Below are 21,798 nucleotides of genomic sequence, written 5' to 3'. Positions count from 1 at the left end.
AAAACCCAGCAAAATATTCCTGAAATAGCACCGTACACCAACGCTGTGTGCAAAAATCCCAGTAGGATGCAAGTCAAACAACAACAAAAACCACAAGACGACTAAGATTAAGGCCATCAGTCTAACTCCGTGCTACAACATGGCCAAACCAAAAAACGTTTTCGAAATCACCAAAATACAGCCATAAATGCAATGTAGCAGTGATCACAGGGACTGTGACCGAATTTTTTACAATAAACTACATAAATAACATGTAACACCAAACCCTAGAGCCACATTCATAGCCACAGCTGGCTGCATGAGTCACTCCACAACAGGAGCATCAGTCGGAGTATCACATTTTTCAATGCACCTTTAAGATCAGCACACTAAATCAAAATCCAGTTAATACTTTGCAGCGGTCATCCGGAGCGAAACATTTTATTTTCTTTTAGGCCACTGAATAGCAGTGGCAGCTAGGGCTGTACAACTCCTATAGAGCAGTCTTGAGTGAAGATCTCATAGGTAGTGATTCAAGTTGCAGTTTATTGGCAATAGCATTCCAGACTCTGGGGGCATCAATAGCAAAGGCCCTTCCTCCAGTTTTTTGTACGCCTGTGCCAGGCCAGGTGCACTTAAAGGCCACGTGGAGTGTTGAAGGCTCCGCTGCTGGCAGGAGGCCTCGGGACAGACCCAGGTGCCCAGGGGTTAGTTGACCGAGACGACCGGTAGATGCATCTGCCGGCTGCTGCATCATCGTGTGCACGTGACGTCATCCTGCACATCCTTACCACGGTGTAGTAATGCGATGACGTCACCCCGGGGTTGCTGCGTGTGTTTTCATCTCGCTGTGAAGTCATCGCTGAACGCGCCGCACGCGGTCCCTTTGCAAACGAGCGGGCGCGACGTCATCGCGCACCGCCCGATCGCGATTTTTTTTTTGCCAACGTTACCGCGTTCATTGTTTTACGACTGATGACGTCATTACGCTCCGTGCGTTTGGCGCGCCGTGACATCACCGCGCACGCGAAATTCGCCCCCACCCCGCCCACTTGACGAAGCTCCCGTAAGCGCGTGTCCCGATCGTCCCGGCCTCAACATCGCTACCCCTCCCCTCCACCTCCTCCTCCTCCACCTCCTCCACCTCGTCGTCGTCGTCTTCCCAGGCCTCGAGGACTGTGGAGGTGGTGGGCGAAATGGAGCCATTGCCCAGGAGAGATGCTGAATGTTTAAGCCGGCAGGGAAATCCGCAACCACCGCACTCCGAGCTGTGGGGCCGTCCATAAATGACGTCACGCATAGACAACACGTTCTACTTAATTAAATATACTTTTTAAGAAATGTTTTCTCCTACAACATCAAGAGTGCAGCGCCACATTAAATACGTACTACAATGACAATAGTTTAAAGCGATTTGAAGCATTTTTGGGGGGGGCAGAGCTTTGTGACGTCATATTTGAGGGGGGGGTCTGACTTTTTGTGACGCCGTGTGACGAGGGGGGGGGGTCAAAAATCGTTCAAAATCGCGTGACGTCATTTATGGACGGCCCCAAAGACAAATGTGGAAGGAGGCGTTGTTGACTTTAGGTAATTGTTTTTTTTAAATATATACAAAGAGCATTTAGCCGTTTTTGGTTGCTTAACTAAAGTATTGTTTTTTTCTTCCTATTTCAAATTGAAACCATATTAGGTTTAGGCTTTACTGAATAAAAACAGTTACACCTTTGATTTAAAGCTTTCGTGACTGCAGTAATTAATATTCTTAGCTCTTTCGGTAAAGTCACTTTGAAGGGAAACAAGTTGCCAATATACTTTTTATTGTTTTATATATATTTTATTATTTTATTATTTCCCTTCAACGTGACTTTACCGAAAGAGCTAAGGTAATAACAGTTACACCGTTAACTCTTAACATTTAAAACAAGCAATTGGGTCTGAATCGATTAATTCAAACTGACGACAACCTCAACAAATGCTGCTTGATAATACACCAGGCGTGGTTGGTGGACTAAACACCGGACCGAGTGTTGGTGCGTTTTATAAACGAAAGGCAGACGGAGGAGGCGAGTGAATTTGTGTCGACAGTCAATTGAGACTCCATCCAAGACGCGCAAAGCGCACGCCTCTCGCAGCAAATCGAAACGTCCTCCACTGGAACCGATTCCTCCTAAACCGAAAACACCTAGTTGTGTCGCCGGAATCGATTCAGCGTCAAAACCCTACCGGGGGGGGGTGGGGTGGAGGGGGGTGTGGCTTGTTTGGAATCGCGCCGTCGATCGATTTACCGCGCACCGTCTAATCGATTCCTCAGTGGCATTCGTGGCAACCCCCGTCGGCCGGGAGTCCCTGCGCTCCCGTGAGCTCTTCGCTGCTGCTCCTGCTGCTACTGCTGCTGCTCCTGCTGCTGCTGTTTACTATTAACACGACATGTCGCTGGCGACGTTGTGCCGCCGCTTGCTCCCCCTGCTTCTGCTGCTGTTGCTGCTGCGTGGCCGTGCGGCCGCCTACTTCTCGGAGGAGAGGAGCGTGCCCGAATCTGGTCCCCGACCGCCCACGGTGCTGCTGGCCCTGCTGGCGAGGAACGCCGCTCGCAGCCTCCCCTACGCCCTGGGCTGCGTGGAGAGGTTGGACTACCCCAAGGACCGCATGGCACTCTGGTGAGAGAACGCACCACCACCACCACCACCACGTATACCGTGTGATATACACACACACACCATGTATACACACAGCATGTATATACACACACCATGTACACACACCATGTACACACACCATGTATACACACACACACCATGTATACACACACACACCATGTATACACACACACCATGTATACACACACACGCCCCATGCATATACCATGTATCAATGCTCTTCGATAATTTTCAGAGGGGGGCCATCGGTGTGAGGGCCGCCACGCGTTTGAAATCATTGGGGGGTTGACAGCAGCACGATGATGATGGGGGGAGGGGGCGGCGTTTCCACGTGTCGCGTGTTGTTGGATGCGGCACGTATATACACACCATGCATACCATATACACACACCACGCATACCATATACACACACCACGCATACCATATATACACACCACGCATCCCATATACACACACCACGCATACCATATATACACACCACGCATCCCATATACACACACCACGCATACCATATATACACACCACGCATACCATATATACACACCACGCATACCATATATACACACCACGCATACCATATATACACACCACGCATACCGTATATACACACCACGCATCCCATATACACACACCACGCATACCATATATACACACCACGCATCCCATATACACACACCACGCATACCATATATACACACCACGCATACCATATACACACACCACGCCTACCATATACACACCACGCATACCATATATACACACCACGCATACCATAAACACCACGCATACCATATATACACACCACGCATACCGTATATACACACCACTCATACCATATACACACCACGCATACCATATATACACACCACGCATACCATAAACACCACGCATACCATATATACACACCACGCATACCATATATACACACCACGCATACCGTATATACACACCACGCATACCATATATACACACCACGCATACCATATATACACACCACGCATCCCATATATACACACCACGCATACCATATATACACACCACGCATACCATATATACACACCACGCATACCATATACACCACGCATACCATATACACACCACGCATACCATATATACACACCACGCATACCATATACACCCCACGCATACCATATATACACACCACGCATACCATATATACACACCACGCATACCATATATACACACCACGCATACCGTATATACACACCACGCATACCATATACACACCACGCATACCATATACACACACCACGCATACCATATACACACATCACGCATACCATATATACACACCACGCATACCATATACACACCACGCATCCCATATATACACACCACGCATACCATATACACACACCACGCATACCATATACACACCACGCATACCATACACACACCACGCATACCATATACACACCACGCATACCATATACACACCACGCATACCATATATACACACCACGCATACCATATACACACCACGCATACCATATACACACCACGCATATCATATACACACCACGTATATCATATACACACACCACGCATATCATATACACACCACGCATACCATATATACACACCACGCATACCATATATACACACCACACATATCATATACACACACCACGCATATCATATACACACCACGCATACCATATACACACACCACGCATACCATATATACACACCACGCATATCATATACACACCACGCATATCATATACACACCACGCATATCATATACACACCACGCATACCATATATACACACCACGCATACCATATACACACCACGCATACCATATACACACACCACGCATATCATATACACACCACGCATACCATATACACACCACGCATACCATATACACACACCACGCATATCATATACACACACCACGCATACCATATACACACCACGCATACCATATACACACACCACGCATACCATATATACACACCACGCATACCATATACACACACCACGCCTACCATATATACACACCACGCATACCATATACACACCACGCATACCATATATACACACCACGCATATCATATACACACACCACGCATACCATATACACACCACGCATATCATATACACACACCACGCATACCATATACACACCACGCATATCATATACACACACCACGCATACCATATATACACACCACGCATACCATATATACACACCACGCATACCATATACACACACCACGCATACCATATACACACACCACGCATATCATATACACACCACGCATACCATATATACACACCACGCATACCATATATACACACCACGCATACCATATATACACACCACGCATACCATATATACACACCACGCATACCATATATACACACCACGCATACCATATATACACACCACGCATACCATATACACACCACGCATACCATATATACACACCACGCATATCATATACACACACCACGCATACCATATACACACCACACATACCATATACACACACCACGCATACCATATACACACACCACGCATACCATATACACACCACGCATACCATATATACACAGCACGCATACCATATATACACACCACGCATACCATATACACACACACCATGTATACACACACCATGTATACACACACACCACATATATACACACCACATATATACACACACCATGTATACACACACACACCATGTATACACACACACCATGTATACACACACCATATATATACACACACACCATGCATACACACACCATATATACACACACACCATGTATACACACACACACCATGTATACACACACACCACATATATACACACCACATATATACACACACACACCATGTATACACACACACCACATATATACACACCACATATATACACACACACCATGTATACACACACACCACATATATACACACCACATATACACACACCATGTATACACACACCACATATATACACACCACATATACACACCACATATATACACACACACACACACCATGTATATACACACACACACCATGAATACACACACACACCACATATATACACAGGGTAGACTTCCACAAGGACCACATGGCGCTCTGGTGAGAGAGCATATCCAAATTGCACATTACACATTCACACCACATCCATTAACATACACATAGCATACACACACACACACACGTAGCATACACACAACATACACACCCCATACACCATGGCCTCTGTGGTCAGAGCCAGCTGAATGGATTATACGTCTGTGTCACTTTTCTTATTAAATACCAATGCATCTCACATGTCTCCCGGTCTCTGTGTTCATATTCTGTGGCTTCCTTTCTCCAAGAGGCAGATGGAGAGGCCCTCTGCTTCTTGTCACTTGTCACCCTCACGGTCTCTGTCTCCCTGATTGTCCTCCACATGAAAATCCCTAACCTTGTTTGTGTCCCCAAGGGTGGCTACGGACCACAACATCGACAACACGACTGCGGTGCTCATGGAGTGGCTGGTGGGCGTGCAGAAGATGTACCACTACGTGGAGTGGAGGCCATTGGCAGAACCCCTGTGAGTGCTTATGTGTGTCTGAGTACTGCTTGGCACGTGCACCTCATGCACTCTCAATTCACCCACTGCACCATCAATCCCAAGCACACCACATCCCCAGCCACACCACGACTAAGTGTATACACTATTTGTTTTAGCAGGTAAGGCGCACTAAGCGATGCAGCTCTTTTTTTAGAAGCGACCTGGCCACAAATGAAAGCTCAACGAAGTGGCTTATCACGTGGAAATGTATAGCAGCCAAATGCTCTTAAACGCATGTTTATGAATATAGAGGCAAAAACTGGAGGACCCGGAGAAAAATCCACTTGACCATGGGGTGAACATCCAAACTCCAAAGACACAGGCATCAGGGTCGGGATCGAACCGAACCCACGACCTCCTCCATACCAGGCGAGGTAGTTTGGATTCACAGAGCGTCTTTCATGCAATCACATCTCAAGATGCCGCACATAAGAGTGGAGCATGCTTGGGAAAGGAAGCGTGCGATTTACAGTATTACTGTCACAGAACGAGAAGTTGAGGCAGAGGCAGTGTAAAAGGTCAGATGAGACTATGTCAAATCAGGGTATCAGAGTGGACAGTGAGGTTGTGTTCATTTTATATATATTTTTTAATGCATAGAAGTGGTGCTCAGCATAAATATTAGAGATGATTTTGCCCAAAGAGGGAGAAGATGCCTTCAGAAAAGCAGGAGGGCAAGGATGAAGCCTCTAGAGACACCAAAGAACGGGCTTCTGAGAGGAAGGCAGTCCAAGTATGGAAACAGAAGGTGCCGTGTGGGAGGTAACAGTGGAACCAGAAGAGAAGTGTCTGCTAGAGATGCCTACATGGTGATGGAGGGATTGATTGAAGGAAGGTCGAGTCGTCTGTTGTGTTTGTAAAGCAGCAGAGAATGGTCTCGGAGAAGTACGGGTGAGAGGGCTCTTCGGCCAGAGGAGAGATGGAGGTCATCACACCTAGGAGTGTAGTAGAACAGCTTCACCGTTTAATCTGTAACACGCACACCACACCGTACATACCACTCCATCCTGACCATTACACCCTTACCACTTCCTAACGCCACCTATACCATTCGTACTACTTAACCCATACGCATATCTTTGTCCATGCACGGATGGGGTGTCAGTCAGCTACATTGTGGAACTAGATTCTAAAAGATACCCCCATCACACTAACCTTGAAGCTCAGTCTTTTTTTACATCAATCATTCGATTCGACTTGTGTCCACGTGTAGGTTATTGAAAATAATTAAATAAAGTCGTGCTTTTTAATTTAAAGCTTTCGTGACTGCAGTAATTCATATTCTTGGTTCTTTCGGTAAAGTCACGTTGAAGGGAAAACAATAAAATAATAAAATATATAAAACAATTGTTTTATTGTTTTATATATAAAACAATTGTTTTATTGTTTTATATATTTTATTATTTTATTGTTTTCCCTTCAACGTGACTTTACCGAAAGAACCAAGAATATAAAAAGTCGTTTTTATGCGCTTTGGAAGAAGGCCTCCCCACTCCTTGCAGTTATGGGTGTTGTTTGACTATACATCACCACACTAGTCAGTGTGGGTGTGTGCAGTAGGTTGCCTCAGAAGGACTCTTTCAGATATTGCCAATGATTTTAGTTTAGTTTAGACAAAACAAATTATCCACAGTGAGTATCGCACTTTTGTCGTCAAGTTTCATAGTCCAGCGTCCTCATCACTGCCCTATTGCTCCGGCAGCCTAGGTTCGTGGCATTTAAAAATAAAAAAAACATCCCACTTTAATTGTGTGCTTTTTAATGTTTGTTTTTATTACATTCTTGGACCTTTAAGTGTTATTTTTTTTAGCAATTGCAAGAAAGAAAGTGCCCATTGATCTTTGCTTTTATTACTGGAAAAATGCACACATTTTCATGATTTAAATCGCTTACCTAAGTTTTATGGGGATTTTTTTCTACAGATTGCAGGAACACCTGTTGTGTTTTACAGCAATTTTTTTTAAAATAGTTTTTGGCTAAACATTTTAGGAGTCTTGGAAGTATTCTTTGTACACATATGCTTATTCTGTGCAACATATTAAATGCTTTATGTACAGCTTCATATCGGTAATGTGCATGTGTAGCTGTACGTGCATATAGCAGATTGCAATGAGAAATATTTAAAAGCAGAAAGAAGATGCAGGTTACTTTGCAGAGGACATGCAGGAATCTACTTATACGAAGATTTACAAATGCATAATGGCATAACGTCATGAATTAAGCCTGTCCAGTTGCTAAAACTAACTAAACTATTTTTTATTTTATCAAGTAAGGACCACTGAGCTATATAGCTCTTATTCAGAAGTGACCTGGCCACAAATGGTAGCTCAACGAAGTGGCTTATCACGTGGAAATGTATAGCAGCCAAATACTGTACACGCATGTTTATGAATGTAGAGGCAAAAACTGGAAGACCCGGTGAAAAATCCACTTGACCATGGGGTAAACATCCAAACTCCAAATATACAGGTTTCAGGGATGGGATTGAACCTATGACCATCCTGTATACCAGACGAGATAGTTAACATCTCACCACTACAGCTTTAACCAACCATTGGACCCTACTTTATACAGTGTATAATTTTCCTGCAGCGACCGCATTGAGAAAGCAAATTAAGTTACAACAAATACCAGGAGTGACATTCCTCACTACTCTGACAGCCTGCAGGCAGGTGTGTGGCTGAGTTTATAGCTCTTGCCAAACAAACACGACTTGCAAGAGTCACTTGTGCACTCTCTGAAATGTAACGGGCACTCGTTGCATTTCATAATGTCCATCGATCGCTCAGCCAGTGTGGATTCATAATAGGGTTTTTTTTAGGTTATATCGTGTAAATTTAAATGTGTCGTTAAATCCACCACCACCCAACACAGCCAATTAGTAAGGTTTGTCACGCAAACAGAAAGTGCCAATTCGTTACTTAGTACAGCACACTGGTGTGTTGGAGAGTAAACCCACAACATTTCCAAATTGGAGTACGACGTTTTAAGCCACAGACTCAACAGTAACTAATTGTCATGTTTTGATTACGTGACAAACTTTACTAAATGGCTTTGTCGGTTGGTGGCGGGTTGAATGACGCATTTATATTTACACAATCTAACCCAAAAACCTCTGTTATGGATAATATTGCTCGCGAAAGCCCAAGTGTGGATTGACAACGTCCATGGCGCATTTTCCAAAGTATTCACATTTTTTTTTATTTAAAGCTTTCGTGACTGCGGAGATTCATATTCTTGGTTCTTTCAGTAAAGTCACGTAGAAGGGAAACAATAAACAAATAAAAATATAAAACAATAAAATTCTCACGACGTTTCGACTGCAACACAAGCAATCATCATCAGGTGTGAAAACCACAACAAGAAAATTTGAAAAAAGTGGCGTTTTTTTAACGTTAGCACCACGGAGAGCGATTTGACAGTTTGTTCAGATGGAAAAAAAAACGCCACTTTTTTAAAAATTTCTTGTTGTGGTTTTCACACCTGATGATGATTGCTTGTGTTGCAGTCGAAACGTCGTGAGAATTTTATTGTTTTATATTTTTATTATTTTATTGTTTCCCTTCTACGTGACTTTACCGAAAGAACCAAGAATATTCAATTTATGCTCGTACTTTCCACGATGAGATCACGGCACTTGAAGCTGTGTGTCGTCATCCGGGCAACTTAGCCTCTTGTTTTAGAAAGCCCTGTAATACATCTTACAATCTGCAAAGTATTAGGTATTGTGTAACTTGGTTACTATTCCTGCAGATTTTTTTTGTATTGGCTGTGTTTTTTTGTTGTTACCATAGGTATGTATTACCGCAAGGCAAATGTATGCAATTTCCCACGTTGCACTCTGCCTTATTGCGCAGCTGCAAAACTTGCGTACATTTTCCCAAAAGGACAATTGGCCATGCGTAAAAAAATGACGGTGCCTGTGGTTGTGTTTGCGCAAAGCAGTAAGGCAGAAAATGTGGTGGGGATTAGTATGTGGCTGGGGTGGAGCCACTTCGCCAGGTATGCGCGCTGTCACCAGTAATCCAAAGCAGTGGAAGGAGTTGACTTCACATGGCTCTTCTGCTACTCAACATAATGTTTTAATTTTGACAATAACTTTGTGGTGATGTAACTCACAATCAATGATAAGCTTTGTCACGTCATTAAAACAAACCCCCGTGACAATTGATAACAAGCTTGCATATTTTTCTAAACATTGTATATTTATTCTCATTATCTCCATATTATTTTAAGTGCACATTATTAGTCAAAATAGGCTAACATCATACTCTCCCCAGTTTGTTAGTAGCTCGACTTCTTAACCTCTCCGCTTAACATGCATACAAGTTTACAAACGTTAAAGCATTTAATTTTCAAAGTTTCAATTTAAGATGTGTGCAGTGTCTTGAGATGCAGTTGCATTTAGACACTATACACCATACAGATATTTTGTTGTCCTTCCCCGCTCCCCTGATTAGCACGTTTGGCTACGAACGGTGCGAAGGAAGTGCATACATTTATGCACATTCAATTTTATTTATATTTATTATCGTACAAGATACAGCAAATACCTTTAATGCTTCAATGTGTGGACGAAATCAATGCAATGCTGGCAATTCATTGCGTAAACTACACCCAGTGTGCACAAGCTGGTAAACACATTCATGCACCACGACATTCTTCTGTCCTGGATGGAACCCGAATTCATACCTGCTCTGCCAAATAACAGACTGCTCATTCAATTGGATGAGCTGCGTGCAAGTTGCAACCGTGGCTCCGCATAGCTGGTGTGCCACGACACAGCCGTTATTATTAAAGCGTCTCCAGGACCTGCTGCGCCCACCACGGGTCCCGGGTATAGCGGGCATGCTGGCACGTCGATTCGTTTGACGGTTGGTTTGCTTGGCCCTGGGCCTGCGACTGGCTCTGCCGCCACGGTGGTATTTTTCCAGACGTTACCGCTAAAAATGCGGTAAGACAGGCTCCGTTCCACTAAAGTCTTTGCGATTTCAGGAGGGCGTAGTAGTAGGGATCGTTTAAGTCCGTTTACATTTTTGTTTGGTGAATGCACGCAATGCCCCGTAGCATGTTGCATGTAGCGTTCCGTATGGCGGTACTTTTTTTTTAACTCGTATTACGTTGCTGCATTTTAAATTCTTGCCTAAAATAATGGGAACACTACACCCGAACTTGCCAAGTCCAAACTCGCCTTGGAATGAGATATACAGTATCTGCTGCAATCAAAGCAAGCGGTTGCACCTTGTATACAAGTCTACCTTAAAATAAAGCTTTAGCCGTGAAAAAAAAATTCCTTCCAAGTGCTTAATGCATCGCAGTGTATTGATGACTGCGGTTGCGGTGCATGCACCAACACAAGCAGCCAAATTTGAATGTGGAAACCCATTCATGCTGTGCTCAAGTTGTTTTTTGCCTAAGTTCTTGGCTCAGGCTTAACGTTATCTGTTTGTTTTGAACTCTATATACCCGCTGGCTGATAGCGCTGACTGATAAGTCAGCAGAGTGGGTGATATGGGACGTAAGTTAGTGTGCTTCTGCTTTACGTAATTTTATATATATAGAGTATGCATTACTCAAGAAATTACTTTTACACACACTTCTCAGAGTGATTTTAATGTTAGTAGATTTAACAGTGCAGATTATGGCGATAGATAGGCAATGACATGGGAGCCCAAAAGATTTACACTGAATTCACATTTACAAAGTGTTTTCCTGCTTATATAAACATGGGACAATTCTCATATCCTGCTTGCAACCCTGAGGCAGTGGTGTCAATTTCACATTCCCATGGCATGGGCCAATCAATAGAGAGGACAAACTCTGTCGACTTTGTACTCATTGTTATGACCCTGGAGTTGATCAGTAGCTGAGCTTATCTCGGAACGGGATTTGAAGAGACAGTCTTCTGCTTTGCAAGCCACCACAACCTAACAGCTGCACCATCTATTGCATCATAGTGCAGTAGATTAATACAGCAAGTTATGCAAGCTCCATTATATACATGTACAGCCCTATTGCCAATCTACTGCTGGAAAAGGGCATCCCTCTGAAGTGCAGGCTTTGGAGGTTATTTCACCATACTCCAGCACACAGGTAAGTGCAGATTGGTAAAGGCAGGGAGCATAGATGTACAGTACAACAATAGATTCTGCTGCCCGCAACGTAGCACCGCAGCAGCCTACAAAAGGCTTGTATTACGCATGGTGGTTGCCCATCGAAGAACTATCCAGGCTCACTCTGCTGCTTATCCTCTGAGATCTGACCATATCAGGTGCATATTCCAGGTGATTTGCTCATGTAAATGAACTTACCGTATTAGGAATGTATATTACTAAAAGTCTGTGTTTTAAACATCCCCCACCACCACTGCCAGCCCGACAGGCTCACGCTAATTATTTTGCTTTCATTTATATTCAGCCACTACCAAACAAATTAAAACCCTGTATCAAGCAAGGTCTAAAATGAATAAACAAATTCAGAAATGGCACCAAAACAAAAAGCACAAACAACAAACAAGTTTTCACAACAAAGAAATTAGTACATTAATTGTAGCATTGGTTTTGTGTGTGAGTCTTTCGGGGGGGGGGTGGGTGGGTGGCTGCTGCGTGTGTGTGTTCTCTCCTGGCAGGTCGTACCTCGACGAGGTGGGCCCCAAGCACTGGTCAGCGTCGCGCTACGAGTACGTCATGAAGCTCAGGCAGGGCGCCCTCAACACGGCGCGCGAGAGATGGGCCGACTACATCTTCGTACGTTACCGGCACCACCGCCGCATTCGTCGGAATCATCACCGTCGTCATTGTGATCATCATTACAACCCACCGCCTTCGTCCGTCATCACTCTCATGACATAATCACAATTCATTATGGTCACTCCAACCAATCACCTTCATGTTCATTATTAAAATCGTCATTGTCGTTATCTCAACCCATCAAATTCTGACGCACATGATCATCGGTGTCCCACCATCTTCGTCATGATCATCAATATGCCAACCGTTAGTCATGCTGATTCATCAGCATTGTCATCAAGGCCCCGTATGCCATTGCTTTTGCTGTTGCTGTCCAACAACTCTCAAACATCTTAAATGCAGTATTAATATCTTCTGTTTTTAATCAGTTATTATAGAATATATTTTTCAGAATATGTATTTATACTGGAGGAATCTGATGAGCTATGAAGCTCGTTTTCACAGATGTCCAGTAGGGGCCAGCCATACAATCCATCTCTTGTTCCAAGTGTTTCTATGTGTTTTGTTTTATTTTTTTTATTATCATCAACTGGCTGATGCGTATTAACTTAACATATTCTAGAATGTTTTAAAAATAGGACCTTCACTAAGGTTAAATAAATACCTATAATTATCCATCAGTTTCAGATAATTACAAACAAGCATTCACACACTTGGTAGTATGAAGATTTTATCGCATTAGTTTCATTCCTCTAAACCTCCATATGTCTACCGGCCATGCATCGGCAATCCATCTCGTATTGAGATTTGAGAGTCTCAGGTGTTCGCCAACATGTCGGGTGTGATTATTTGTCGTCAATTTTGTGGCATACATTTGATTTTTTAAACACAGACAGCCGCACACAAAGCACTGCATCAGCAACAGGTCTGGTTTAGTTTGGTGGGTCACGAGATCGGGCTGCCTCATCCACACCAGTTGTTGCGTAAAGTCTTTAGGTGCTCCCTCAAGTCCCATACGAGCACTGTGAAAGGGGCTTGTCTTGTCAGTAGATAGGACAGTTGAGTAGTCCATTCTGTGGAAGTTGTGGTAATAAAAGGGCCGTTGTATACTTGTCATTCATAGCACATGCCCACGCATTTACTTTTGGACTGGCGCTGTTATGGGAATTTTCAGTTCCCTTACAATGCAGCAGTGAGTGTTGAACTCACCAACTGACATGAAAGTTTGTTTCATCTCGCAAGGATCAAAAGGCTTCAGATAAACATCGCGTTTCCCCTTTGAGTTGTAACATATAACAATACATATTTCACGGTGCAATAAGTAATTACTTCTCTGAATGCCATGACTCTTCGCGTGTATTGAGTCTACACATTTTGAGATGATTGTGCGCGATTTTGTAAACTGTGCCAGTTTCGGTGAAGCTCTTTGAATCGACTTTTGTGGACCGGGTGTTACTGGCTGGTTTGACAAATTCAGCAGTCTCTTCTCTATGCTTGGGGCCTGCCAATACGCGACTCCACATCAATATGCCCCGTGTTACCAAAATACGTGCTGTCACCGCCTTCTCTGGCGTGATTGCTTTGTGTAGTTTTGTCAATTTTAGTTTTCGTGTGTCCTGTACGACGTGTATTGTTTGCACTGTGTGCCTTGTTCTGTCTAGTTTCATTCTGACATTCGACCTAAAGGAAAACGTGAATCGTTAAATTTGTCTGTATAGATGGCCATTGTCGCATAGACAATTTGATGCTTGTGTTTTGAACGCAATCAATTTTAATTCATTAATTGACAGCCATACTAATGTTTAATAATTGTTTGAGTACTGAACTGTTTTCCTACCGATCAGTGAATTGTTGAGCTGATTGTATATGTGGTTGTGCGCAATCGTTGATCATATTTTTTATGCGAGCTTTAGATTGCCTATTCAGCTGTTTCCCTTTCGGAAGCGGTTGCTGAATGATAATCCCATTTACAGCACAACTCTTTTACGAAACAACTTTGTGGTGGTAATTTGTAAATTATCGTCCTTGTGTGTCAACTGTCAGGTTGTGTAACTGAGGAATTTCCAAGTGCTTTTATCGATATTCTGACATCGTTCAACGTTTCATTTTGACAGTGTCTATTTAACCATGCCTTGGCCCCTGGTGTAGATTAGACAAATCCTGTATGAGCTTGCAATCTTTTGAGATAAAGCACTATCATAGGAACACATTTGTGAATCAGCTTGGCCAACTGCACGGCAAGACCCATTCATAACATAAAGTTACTGCTTTCATGAACTTATTACAGATGAATTAAAATAACATTATTTTGCCGTCATCAGCAAAAAAGAAGATCTTGACGTTTTGGCCAACTTGCCCTTTCTAGGAAATGTTTAAGTTTCCAATGAAAGAGTAGTGAATATACCGATAAAGATGATCGGGGTTGGTGCGATGTTGATATGGCACCAATCGTGAAGCGCGTTTGGTTAGCCTGGTGGTTAACATTCTCCCCTGCTAGGCCAGTTTTCACCGAGATGATGAATCTATTCCCATAGCTGCCTGGCAAATTCTGCAGGTACTTGCCAAAGCACACACGTGTAGAGAGCATGCATTCAAAAGGGGTAGTCTCCTCAATGCTAGTCTTGTCCAGGTCTGAAAACCGAAACTGGGGGCAAAGTGACCATTTGGATAAACTCCCAACAACGGACTCCAGAACCCTATTTGGAAAAGCTAGGGAAGAAGCCTGCGATGTCGAAGACTGCTGCCACTGATGTTTCTATAATAGACAAAGAAAACCAAACGCATTCGTCAATAAACACGGTGCTATGAAGAGGCGCCATTGCCCGAAAAGTCGGCAATTTTATATATATATTTATTTTCTCTTAGTGCAGTGTTATTGACGAATGAGTTGGGTTTTTTTGCTGTTTGCGCTTGTTCGCCACTGACAACGCAGTATCGCCAAATATTTAGTTTAATTACCTACAAAAGGGCTTTCTACGAAGCCAAGGGGCATAACCGCTTCACTTAACAAAGAGACGAGTTTGCCGTGTGCCTGTCATCTGATCGGCGAGCATATGGCAACGTTACCCTCACAGCTGGCCTTCACCAAATTATGTTCACAGCCCCGGTCAGTGGTGCCCAACCTTTTTGCACCCCGTGGACCACACAGCCGACCCACCAGCATATTTCGCAGACTGCCATGCCACCAGTGACACATTTAAACACAAAAAACAAATCGCTCTACCCTAAAAGTGTTACAAGCGACGTGAGCAATTAACTTGCTATTAATTGACTCCCCTAAATATTTGTGCGACGGGCAGTGGAAAGAATTTTGCTTTTTTTTTACGTGCAGCATTCCTAGGATCAGTTCCCACGGCCCTTGTGACACAACGAGTGATCAGAATCAGAATCGCTCTTTAGACTGACGGAATCCGATGAACCATGGAGCTCTATTTCACAGATGTCCAGTAAGGGCCGGGTCATAAAATTACAACAACAATACAAGAACTGATAGGAGTGCAAAGTATGGAAAGGTAAGCAGGTCACTAAATAAATATATATAGGTACAACTTGCAAAGTATATACATTCCTGCCGAATTTCAACAATAAATGCAAGCTTGGGAAAGGCAGAAAAACAACAACAACAACAGTCCCATACCACAGCAAGACAACACACAGTCCCTCAATAAAATTGCAGATTAAAATTGAACTATCGATACAAATCACATTTTCAAACGTGGATGTATTAAGAACTAATCTTCTGATGTGGATCACAGGTTTGGAGCCACTGGCCTAGATGATTTAATCACTGTTTTTGCACAGCGATTGGTAATTAGGCTTAAGAAAATCTCACTATGAACGGAAACTCTGGAATGTTTAGTCATAAGTGGAAGCCCATAAACCAACATTGTGATACAACCATCTAACAATCATCATTAGATGTCAGCCCTCCACTAAAATATTTGTGTTGGACCATAGAGCCATCTTATATATGTGCAGATAAACTCAGACATTACTAACAATTACAACTATTTTTTTTTTATTTTACCAGGTAAGGCCCACTGTGCTGTATGTCTCTTTTTCAGAAGCGACCTCGCCACATATGATAGCTCCACGAAGTGGCTCATCACGTTGATATGTATAGCAGCCAAATACTCTAATACAATACTTGAGAAGGTAGCAGTGCATTGCAGTGGTCATGAGCCTAGTGACCTGAGGTTGAGTTCTGGTCACGGCTAATATCAGCGGTGAGTGATATCTGAACCAGTCTTGTCCCGTGTGGTAAGGTACGGTCATACAACCCCCAATCACGAACATGGTATAAGAAGGCAATGAATATTCTTTGTACAAAAATATAAAAAATTACTGTTCATCGGTTTCTGAAGGTCTCCATTGCAACCGACACAACCTGTGTGAGCTATCACATGGTTACATAGAGGAGGGCTGAATGAATCGTTGGTCGGGCAGTGTTTCCCGATCTACAGATGGCCATGGGCGTTCTTTTTCACAGTTCATGGACGTTGACAATTTCCTGCTGAACGAGAAGACGCTGTCATTCCTCGTGGGCCAGAACCGCACCATCGTGGCGCCCATGCTGGACTCGCGCACTGCCTACTCCAACTACTGGAGCGCCATGACCGATCAGGTACCGCAGCGCCCTTGGCACACGGCCCGCGGGCGCCCCGCACGCACGCCGCACGCTAGCCCTGATGAGCACGGTTGGCCACGTACGGTGCGAACGGAAGTTCTACGTACATACACCGCGCCCATCACGTGCACCACGAATACACGGGGGGCACACCCAAGACACAGGCCGCCCATTGCACGTGTGCACCTGGCACACCAAACGCACACCTTCGCCTCTCGCACAAATGCACACCACATGTGCAACACTTCTATCGCGCGCACACCACACACACACACACAGCGATTGGATCCCACACACACACACACACCGCGTATCGCACATGTGCACCAAACACACCGCAGGCCGCACGCCACCCCACCCCACGTGCGCACCCCAGGTACATCGTGCCTATCGCGCGGGCGCACCTCATACCCGCCACACGCACGCCACAGACACTGTCGCACGCATTGCATGCGCGCATTGCACCCCGCACACGTGCCACGTGCACACCACACCCACACAGACACACTGCGCCTACCGTACGTGCTAATCGCGCGTGCACACACACACACACAAATCCCGCATGTGCACCAAGTGCACACCACGCACAACGCATTCAGCGTTGCGTGTGCATACCACACCCCCGCGTTGCACACTCTGGGCACACCGCACACACCGTACGTAGCGCACGTGACCCCCTTGCAGCGATACCTGCATTTCCTCAAATCAAAGTCTGGTCAACACAGTTACCAGCCCAACGAGCATGGGGTGGCACCCATTTCCTGTTTACAGTTTTGATCCTGTGGCGAGGGTGAGTTTATATATATATAGACAATCACTATTTCCTCTAGTACTGTAGTGGTCAAGTATTGCATGCATATACATTAATGCCTGCCGGAAAAAATAGTGCTATGTCCCTATGATTGCGTAACATGTGGACATGCACGGGGCCCCAAAAAGTGTCTCATGTCTCTGTGTCCGTCCCTCTCCATGTCTCTCTTTTGCTTTGTCTTACTCTGTATGTCATCTTTGGCTGTCCCCAGGGCCCCAGTTCTCCCCTTCTGCACAGGGCCCCCAAATTAGTGTTCAAATGCCCCTGGCTGTGTACATGCTATGTAATAGCCAGCACGTGTAGCATTTGGCTGGATAGGCAAAGGGATATATCAGCAGACAGCCGAGATGTTTAAATCCTTGCCTCTCAGGTTTTGAGCTCAAGCTCCCACCTGGGACCATGCAACATTGCTGCACAGAAACACCCGTTGTTTAAATTGAGTTGTTGGGTATATCGCAGCGGTTTGCATACGCTTGTGAAGTAGGTACTAAGACATGCAGTAAACTCGTCCTTGAATAGTGTGCTGCAGCGTTGTCCCATTTACTTCACGGAAAGGCCTTGGGTGGAAACACCGAGAGGAATTTTCTCGGCGTGCATCTCGGCTTCATTCCTTGACCTGACAACATTCGATTCCCCAGTCTGTCAGCTGTTTATCCAGATGGGCGCGCTTTGACCCCTTTTAAGTATTGAAAACAGCAGCGAAATGATCCGCTTCTGCGGTCGTCTGGAACACTCTTCCTTTCCGATATTACGAAGCCACTGGAGCTGTGCACTTTTAATTCTAAGTTGAAAGCTCATTACTTTAGAACTGCTTTTTTGTGTTTAGTTTGTAGTCCTTGCCCCGCACCTCCGATTAGCGTGGTTGGCTACGTACGGTGCAAAAGAAGTTCAACATGCGTACACGCATAGTACGAGTGTGTAGCATGATAGAAAGCAGTGGGTGATCTTGGTGGAACTGTGTTATTTTTCTGTAAGGTCGCCTTGAAGGGCCAAAGCCTGAGGCTTCTAATCCTCGCCTGCAAGAGCTCTCTGGGTTGCTCTACACGGCACGTGTCAGTTGATCGTCAGGAGAAAATTGCATTCCCTGCAAGCTGTTCTTTAACTGTGACCACATGTGAAAGTGATTGAAGCCAGATCTGGTGAGGATAGGTTTTCCGGATTTTTTGTTTTATTTTTCCCCAGTCTTTCACTTTGACCACACAAACAACATGATTTCATCGCCCTGTGAAACATGACAGTTCATAATGTTATTCTGAAACCTGCTAATCCTTCTTAAAAGTAATATCTTTTCGTGGAAAACACAACTACAAAAATGAAAACGTCTTATGTAGTAGATACATACTTGAACTATGTCTGTGCTAGAATTTCCAGGATGATTTTAAGGCTCTATTAATAAAAAAAAAAGCTTAAAGTTACAGTCAGGCATCAAATCATAGTGATCCAGTCACGTCACGCAATACAGAATATGGGATTTACTTCACTAGAAGGCCGTGAAGGCACGCCTGATCCCGGTTTCACAGTCATGTTTCTCATTAACGGATTTCAAAGTCTCACCGACAGACCAAGACATATAGCCTAGATATGTGGTGACGAGACAACGACCGTTTGTGTCTTTGCATTGTGCCTGGAATGCCCCCGACCTCATTAGATCTCGGAAGCTAAGCCAAGATTTGAGCCTGGGTAGTGGTTGGATGGGTGACCAATGTGTATGAAACAGGACGTTGTAGGCTGGGGGGTTATGTTCATGCAGTTTGAGGGCAGTGGTGCAGCAACATCCATCCCACCACGTCTTTTGCTGCCCAACTTCACCAAACTCCACTGACCAGGGTGGTGAGGTGTGGTCAAATAACCTCCACAACCTGCACGGTGAAGGGAGGCCCAAATCAGCAGTGGATTGGCATGTGTATATTCTTTGAACTCAGCATTGGCCATCTCACAATTTACCTCCCTAGCTATTTGATAAATTGTCACAATTCAGGGTTGTGATTTTATTTACTGTTAATCACTTTTATGTCTTGTTTGTAAAATTTTCGTTGTACTGTTAACCTAAACTAAAAATGCATACATTGTAAATAATAAATAATAGATTTTCTCACACACACACAATTGAATGCCCCTGTCTTGAGAATAAGAATCGATTTTAAAAGAGGAAATGATACGTTCATAAATGCCCACTAAACATCCATCCTCTGTGGTATGGCCATGCCTCCTGTGTTAAGTCACGTAATTTACTTCCACCCCTCATATACCGAAGCTAAACGTCAGCTTTGTTCGTTCTAAGAGGGGGATATAGGCATCAATTAAGGTCAGTAGTTTAAAGTATTCACGTGGAATATTAATTGAGGAAGGAGGTGGGGCAACAGTGGTGGGAAGGAAATGGGTCAACACAGCATGATGTCACAAATGGGCCGAGGTTTCAGGAGTGTTACGTTGATTTGAAAATCATACGAGTAAAACTGAACGGTAACGCGTTAAGCACGGTCCTTTTATATCGTGCAGAGAGACGTGGGCACCAAGGGAGGAATAGTAACGAGTGCTAGAAAAGGACGGGGGATACGAATGTTGGAGGTATTTCTAAAGGAAAGTAGGCAGAGCAAAGAAGTTAAGAGCCATCGCAGGGGTTAGCAATAGCATCGAGACGGTAAGGGAGACGAGCTGTAGATGGTTTTGGGCACGTGTTGAGAAAAAACAAAGAATATGCAACTTAGAAGGGCTTTCGAGATTAGAGGCCCGCAGACTCGCATAGAGACCCGTAGTCTAGAAGGGCTGTGGAGATGCCACCAGTGCACGGCAGAGGGTGTAGATGGAAGCCAAGGGTGAGATGGGAACATGCGGTGGAGTGATTTATGAGGACAGCGGATGGGACTGGACATCAGGAACAGAATGGAAGCCGCGTAGAGAAGGAAATTCCAAGCAGCTGACCGCATACAATAATTTGACTTTTGGCTTATAAGAAGAAGATATGAAACTGTTTTGAATGTTTCTTGAAGGAAACAGATAATATGCAAATGATCGCACAAATAATCATGCGTGACTGCTGCCACGTGCAGGACTTTGCGCAATAATGGGATTTTTGGACGAGGTGGGAGACATCGTTGTGCCTCTTTTGTGTCACACCGGGGTCTCCCCGTGCAGGGCTACTACAAGAGGGCGCCCGAGTACCTGCCTGTGCGGGAGCGGGAGCGTCTCGGCTGCTTCCGCGTGCCCATGGTGCACTCGACGTTCCTGATCGACTTGCGTCGCGAGGCGTCGCGCCTCATCAACTTCTATCCCCCGCCGCCCAACTACGCCTGGCCCTTCGACGACATCATCGTCTTCGCCGCCTCCTGCAAGCACTTCGGTGCCGCAATGCCCTCCTCTGTCACGGATGAATGTTGCTTAATTTGTTGTTGTTGTTGTTGTTTACGTTTTCACATTTTTGTTTCATTT

At 44.4% G+C, this 21,798-nt stretch overlaps 1 protein-coding gene across 1 annotated transcript in view; it reads left to right on the top strand.

Annotated features, from left to right (window-relative positions):
* The first annotated feature begins 2,267 nt into the window (after window positions 1-2,267).
* LOC116944981 (procollagen galactosyltransferase 1-like) overlaps window positions 2,268-21,798 on the top strand; it is a 32,514-nt gene continuing 12,983 nt past the window's right edge. Inside the window, exons 1-5 of the mRNA XM_032958994.2 lie at window positions 2,268-2,636; window positions 6,111-6,221; window positions 12,871-12,988; window positions 17,421-17,555; window positions 21,505-21,709. Of these exons, the coding sequence (XP_032814885.1) occupies window positions 2,407-2,636; window positions 6,111-6,221; window positions 12,871-12,988; window positions 17,421-17,555; window positions 21,505-21,709 (799 nt within the window). The 5' untranslated portion in view covers window positions 2,268-2,406. The remainder of the gene's footprint in view (window positions 2,637-6,110; window positions 6,222-12,870; window positions 12,989-17,420; window positions 17,556-21,504; window positions 21,710-21,798) is intronic.

This window comes from Petromyzon marinus, chromosome 22, assembly GCF_048934315.1.
Source record: "Petromyzon marinus isolate PM22_M1 ecotype Great Lakes invasive population chromosome 22, UKy_Petmar_22M1.pri1.0, whole genome shotgun sequence".
Classification (NCBI taxonomy): Eukaryota; Metazoa; Chordata; class Hyperoartia; order Petromyzontiformes; family Petromyzontidae; genus Petromyzon; species Petromyzon marinus.
This window is presented reverse-complemented; position numbering and strand designations above follow the sequence as displayed.